General features: G+C 40.9%; 1 protein-coding gene across 1 annotated transcript in view; it reads left to right on the top strand.

Moving 5' to 3' along the window:
* The window catches only part of ddx10 (DEAD (Asp-Glu-Ala-Asp) box polypeptide 10), a 25,668-nt gene extending 18,866 nt beyond the window's left edge, over window positions 1-6,802 (top strand). Inside the window, exon 2 of the mRNA XM_049588043.1 lies at window positions 1,848-6,802. Within this exon, the coding sequence (XP_049444000.1) occupies window positions 1,848-3,029 (1,182 nt within the window). The 3' untranslated portion in view covers window positions 3,030-6,802. The remainder of the gene's footprint in view (window positions 1-1,847) is intronic.
* The last annotated feature ends 447 nt before the right edge of the window (window positions 6,803-7,249 follow it).

Below are 7,249 nucleotides of genomic sequence, written 5' to 3'. Positions count from 1 at the left end.
CTACTGGTCAAAAGTTTTAGAACACCCCAATTTTTCCAGTTTTTTATTGAAAATTATGCAGTTTAATGTCTCATTGTACTCTGAAATGAAAGCATAGAACAAATAAACAATTGAGGTCAAAAAAGAAATCATGGAATCAATTTATAAACCAAAATGTATTCTAAACTTTTGACTCATCAAAGTAGCCACCTTTGGCAGATATAACAGCTGAACACACTCGTGGCATTCTTTCTACAATGGAAATCAAATATTCTGCAGAAAGTTCTTCCCAACTCTGTTCCCATAAATGTGTGGCACTTGTAGGTTGCTTTGCTTTCACTCTTCTGTCCAGTTCATCCCAAACCAGCTCGATGGGGTTTAAGTCTGGAGACTGTGCTGGCCACTCCATGTTTTCAAGCTTACCATCTTGTTCTTTTTTCCTGAGGTAGTTCTGGCATAGCTTGGAAGTATGTTTTGGGTCATTATCTTGCTGTAGGATGAACCCCTGACCAACTAGGCGCATACCAGAGGGTACTGCATGGCGCTGCAGAATGCTGTGGTAGCCGTTTTGGTTCAGGGTGCCTCTCACTCTGTACAAGTCACCGACCCTGGATCCAGAAAAACAGCCCCAGACCATCACGCTTCCTCCTCCATATTTGACAGTTGATGTCACACACTAAGGAACCATCCTTTCGCCTACTCGACAGCGTACAAAAATCCTGTGTGATGAACCGAAGATTTCAAACTTTGATTCATCAGTCTGTAACACCTTCTTCCAGTCTTCAGTAGTCCATTGGTGGTGTTTCATGGCCCAGGCAAGCCTCTTCTTCTTATTCTGATGTCTTAGCAATGGCTTTCTTGCTGCAACTCGACCGTTCAAACCTGCAACTTGAAGTCTTCTCTTGAAACTGAGACTTGCTTACTACGACCACTATTAAGCTGTGCTTGAAGCTGTTGTCCTGTGAGCCGCCTATCACACAAGCTGTTGACTCTCAGAAACTTGTCTTCTGATTCTGTTGTGGCTTTGGGTCTGCCAGACCTCTTCCTGTCAGAGTTTCTCCCAGTTTCTGAGTGCCTTTTGATGGTGAAGGAAACTGTACTCACTGACACCTTGACTTTCTTCGCAATTTCTCTGTAGGAAAGCCCTACATTTTTAAGTGTTATGATGGTCTGTCTCTCTTCCATTGTTAATTGCCTTTTTCTTGCCATTTTTATGGTAACACACTACTTTCTGCAGTACAATACTGTTCAAATGATGCTCACAAGGGTATGGTACCACCACTGCTTTTATGCAGACAGAGGGGGTTGTAAGTAATCAAGAAAAGTTGGAACACCTGTAGGAATTGGTAGCACCAACTTTCAAGGCTTGATCGACCTCCATTGCTGCAGAACGGCTTTAAGTTGTTAACCCATTTCTTGTTCCCTGAAAAAGGCCTTTTTGTATAATTCTGAAATGTATATTATTTTTCAGTTTTGGGTAACCTTACCCTTTTTTTTAACCTCTAGCAGTTCACTACTTACCTTTGTACCATTTCAAGCTATTCATTGGACTTGAATGGCTTGAATTTCAATAAAACACTGGAAAAATTGGGGTGTTCTAAAACTTTTAACTGGTAGTGTATATGTATGTGTATGTGTATATATGTATAGCCTTGTTTCACTGTCGAACCTTCCACATCGCAAACCCACCACTCCTGAGTCCTCTGTCTCTTCACAGAAGTAACAAACGTCCATTGCTCTGAAGGGCCATTTTTGCAACATAATACCAACACAAACAATACATACATATTTATTTGAGTGTTATTTACAACAGCAGTAGAGCAGTAGGCAACATGTATTAATTCATACTATTTTCTGATTGATTGCAGGTGAACCCAGACAAAATGCAGAATGTTCAGCAGAAGCTGGAGGCCTTCCTGGCCCAAGAGAATGAGCAGAAGGAGAGAGCTCAGAGGTGTTTTGTTTCCTATCTGCGCTCTGTCTACCTGATGAAGAACAAAGAGGTGTTTGATGTCTTTAAACTCCAGATTCAGGAGTATGCTGTTTCTCTGGGTCTTGCTGTGGCTCCGAGGGTGCGCTTCTTAAGTAAAGCTCAGGCACGGAGAGCAGAGAAAGAAGCACAGCAAGAGGAGGAGCAGTCCAAAGAAGAGGAAGAGGTGAGGAGCTTTAAGGCCCAGCTGAAAGGAAACAATCGCCGTGAGGAAAGTCAGAGCTCTGACTCAGAAGATTCAGTCGATGATGAGGAAAGCGGGAATGAAGGGGAGATGGATGAGTCCAAGACACTGCTTTTGGTTGCAGATGGCATTGAGGATGATGATGATGATGATGATCTGAGAGACTTGGACCTGCTGACAGTCAAAAGAAAAGATGTCTTCAATTTGACGGGCGATGAGGAGACTCTCAAGGAAGTGGTCAAAAAGAAAATGGATAAACAGACAAAGTTCAAAGAAGCCAAAAAGGTCCTCAAGAGAAACTTCCAAGTCAACACCAAAGTGGCTTTCGGTGAAGAGGGTGAGGCTTTGCAGGTGTGGCCTCCAGTTCAGCGGGCAGTGACTGGTAAAGAGGAGGAAGATGAGGAAGAGGATGTTTCAGGTATCAATGTGGAAAAGGCCAGGGAGAGGCTAAGACATGAGGACCAGGAGTTTGACAAGCAGGAGTATAGTCGCAAAGTGAAAGCCAAACACAGGGAGAGGAGGCTGAAGGCAAAGGCAGCCAGGAGGGAGGCCAGCAAGCGGCCCGGACAGAAATCGGACGAGGACACGGAGGACGAGGTGGTGGCGTACATAGCCAATCACAGTGAAGACGAATTTGACCCTAGCACCCTGCCAGATCCTGACAAACTGCACTCGTCGGAGGAGGAGGAGGAAATGATAACGTCAGACAAACGGCAGCATAGCAGTGAAAGCAGTGATGAGGAAGAGGATGTGCTCACAGCAGGGAAGAGGAAGAAAGCGAGGCAGCAGAATAATGAGCATGCAGCCCTGGACACTGGTCTCTCTCTGGCTGAGGATGAGGAGTTAGTCTTACATCTGCTAGCAGGGCAGAGGTAAAGAAAACACAGGGTTTTTCAAACAGTATGAACTGGTCAGTTGAAGTTCTAACAGCAGAGTCAGTAATTAAATAAAGAGATGTAGGATTACAGAAGTCTGATTTGTGTTCACATTTGAAAAGAGACAGCATTTAAAGGGGTACTCCAGCATTTTAGTTTTGCATGTCCAGAAAGTTGGAGGACTCACAGGAGACAGATTGTAAAAAGATGGTGCAAAGTGAGCATCAGAGTGCGATATCCTGACTTTAGTGTATAGTATAGATAATAATTCTACAACTCACATAGTGCAACCATCTCTTCATTAAACCTCCTGAACACTTGACTTTAAATCATGTGTTGTAACATAAATAAACAAAACATACACGAGTAATAAGCAACAAATAAAGTTATATAACATCTTTAAGTTTTTTTTTTTTTTTTACATTTCTTTTTATTGAACATTTTAACATACATTCTGCATACAACTGGTACACAGCTTTTTTTTTCTCAAATGCATTATCTTTCAATTAAACATGACACCCTCAGTCTTTTACTTTGAATCAAAATAAAGAATAACTGTAACTATTCATATACACAAATAAAATTATGCCCAGAACATAGTAGTTAACATTCTACCATACATTTTGGCCAGTTAAACTAACATAGTTTTACCATGTTACCAGTGTAGCGAATATAGTAGAATAAAATTAAATAAAAGGAAACAAAACATTTCAACTTCTGTAGCTATGAACTAGGTTTTTTTTCCCCGATGTACATCTCATAAAGTCTGACCTAGTTTTTATGTTCTTGATCCAGTTTTCCCAAATTCTTTTAAATCTGTCCACCTCCAGTCTCACAGAGAAAGTTAACTTTTCCATCACATATATATATTGTGTATTACCTCAACCCAGTCCTCAGCCTTAGGTACCTCATTCTTCATCCATTATCTGGTAATCCCTTTTTTGCTTGCAATCAACATTATTCTATAAATATGTTTGTCCCCAAATCTTGTCAAATCTATGTCCAGTTTCCCCAAGTATAGTACCTCAATTGTAGGTTGAGGGTCCACCTTCAGTATTTTATCCATACACTTTTTAAGCTCAGCAGTAGCTGCCAATGGAGGGATGGGGACCAGGCGTTTGTCCGACCTCCCATAGGTCCGACTACCCGCTAATCCGACCATGCAGGTCTATGGCGAGTTTTATCCTTTTAGTCCCATAATGTTGACTGCCCATTAATCCGACCATTTTAATACCATTATTCCTACCGTCAGATTTCATACCCAGTAGTCCAACTGCCCGTTATTCCGACCACAGCACTTCCAACATGAAGCAGTCTGTGCATTTCTCCCTCACTGCGCCGGCACGGACTGTGGCGTTTATCTCATCGACGGGAAATCACATCCATCTACTATATGTGACGTACATGCCCTTATTTGGATAAGACATCCTGGTATTGCCCACACATAAAGCCTATTGACAGTGCGATGCCCTGTGGCTGCAGATGTATATTAAGCATTAATCCTTCTTGCAGCACGTCTACAAGTACTTTGTTAGAGATAAACCATCCATCTGTCATCTCACCTGTACTAACGTTTTGCCTAGTCTTGATCAGCGAATTCATCAGCTTGTAACAATTCGCCAACAACAGAAACTGAGGCTTATGTCACAACACTACTTCTACAGGTCACGGAAGGCACAGGTTCACGGTGCCAAGCTGAAACCCCTCATATAACATGAATCCCCCCAAAAAACTAACTCTTATGCTTTCAAAATGCAGTAATAAATTGTATGGTTAGTTTAACTCAACAACTTTAGTGTAATTAAATTAAATCAAACTCAAATTAACGCGTCTGGCTTGGACGATTCGCTCAATTAACAGCATGTCACAGCGATACAGAAAACAAATAACCCCACAAACAATTCCCCTTAATAAAACAGAAACCCAATGTCCTTCCACAATCCCCAAAGTCTCTCTCAGTTCCTCAGAAGACCAAAAGAAACAAATGTCCACTCCGAGGTAAAAAACAATAATCCACAAAGAGGAAGGAAAAAACAGGTGGTGGAGCGTGGCGGGAAAACAAAAGAAAAAGATTTTTGCCAATGTTCACCACATCAGTCCCGTTAGCAGATGCCGGTCAGTCTTGCAGCAGTCCAGCCGAACAAGGGAAAAACATTTAATCCTCATGGAAAAATCTTCAGGAGCTGAGCTGACAAGCAGACCTGTCCCAACGCCGACATGACCTCCAGAAACCACCCCGTTTCACCCCGTCACTTCCCCTTAAGTAACCTCCCAGGTGACCGAAACACTAGTGATGGTGAGATGAAGCCTCATGAAGCATTGAAGCTTTCCAGCAAATTGGTTTAGAAAAGGGTTCATTTCTTGAGGCTTCATGTGCACACAAAACCACCTGCTGGCCAAAGTGTGTAAAACGGGCAGCTGTGATCTTAACCATGTAACTATTATATTATTTTGTGTCAGTAACAGCTGTTGGGAATGACTATTAATAATAATAATAATAATTATAATAATATTATTCTTTTTTATCAATATAGTGTATGTTCTAGTGAGTATATTATGACTATACTGTATCAAATACATCTACAATAAACTGTTATTGTTTTGTGAATGCATCCTGTGTGTATAAACCAATCATTTGGCTAAAAATTGTATTGTGGTGTAGTGTCATATAATATAATAATGACAAAAGGGGTAATATTCATGGTCTGTGTCACTTCTGTGCAAACCTGAAGATCTGAACCGCTTCCCGAACCAGTCATGTGGTACAGCCGGGCAACGAGGCTTGGGACGTCATCAATGACGTCAATCGTCTGAAACAATACAAGCCTCGATATGCTCATCGCGGAAACATTACACGACGCACGCTTCGAAGCATCGGCACAGCACATAACATCACTACGAAACACAGGTAAAAAGAAAATAATAGGCTATCGGTGATCATAAATGAAATTATTCGGTCCACATACACCCTTGTGACGAAACATGTTTAACCCATAACATTGACAAACAGTGAAAAACGAGGAGAAAGCAGATAGGCCTAATGTAACAGGTAAAACAATAAAACTTTTATTCCATATCTCCGTCACCTGTCATGAAGAAGGACCTAGGGAACCCTTACAAGCTGTCATCTAGTGACTGTCAGCCCTGTCCATGGTGCTGAATCCGCGGAGTTTTCAGTAAACTGCAACACAGCCCCTGTGTGGAAATAGCCTCTGAAAGGCGAAATATCAACAACACAAAAAAGAATAATCCAATTCGAAATCAAATTTATTTCACAGCCTTTAGCACTAGGACCACCCACGGGTCAAATTTCCCGCAGCTGTGTTTTGATTGTCTATAACTTTGTTTTGATCAAATATTAAACTCTCATAGAAACCCTGCATAGAAAACAGTCATGATCAAGCTATTACACATTTGTTTAGGAGAAGAAGACAAGAAGACAATTGGAGAATAAGAGAAAGAGATTCACTGTCAGGCACTGCTGAACAGCATGAATGGGGGAGAGTCTGATGGAGGGGAGGTGTCTGGACTCAGTGATGTATCCTGTGTGGATTCTGCCGATGGGTCATCATCGGACAGTGAATGAGAGCCTCCCCGAAAAGCTTTATATATTTTTCGTTGAGTAAAAATCTACTTTGAATTATGGAATTGATTAGAATTGTTTCTTGTCAATTAATATTTTGTTTGGACTTCTAAACTTATGTATGGCTGCATAATTGTTTCTCTCTCTCTCTGCTTATAGTCCAATCATATGAGAAAAGGGAGTCAACCTCCCACAAATTGCAACAGAAACTCTTTCAACTGTTTTAGACTCATAATTATGTTAGTTATAACATAGCAAAAGTCCTAAGAAATCCCAGTGGTGGAAAGTATTGAAATGTGTCAATAAAAATCAACAATCACATTTATAGCCTATGCATTACTAAATAATTAGGGTACTAACCCCGAAGGGGTAGAACCCTTCTAAGATTGTACCGGTTTATTATTATTAGGGTTCTAACCCCGAAGGGGTAGAACCCTTCTAAGATTGTACTGGTTTATTATTGTTATTATTATTATTATTAGGGTTCTAACCCCGAAGGGGTAGAACCCTTCTAAAATTGTACAGGTTTATTATTATTATTATTATTATTATTATTATTATTTTTTGTTGTCTGCCGCTTGAGCTCAAATTCCCGTGAGCTGGAATGAGCCAGAAACCTGAAACTTGGCCCAATGATT

Source organism: Epinephelus fuscoguttatus, linkage group LG10 (assembly GCF_011397635.1).
Source record: "Epinephelus fuscoguttatus linkage group LG10, E.fuscoguttatus.final_Chr_v1".
Lineage (NCBI taxonomy): Eukaryota > Metazoa > Chordata > Actinopteri > Perciformes > Serranidae > Epinephelus > Epinephelus fuscoguttatus.
This window is presented reverse-complemented; position numbering and strand designations above follow the sequence as displayed.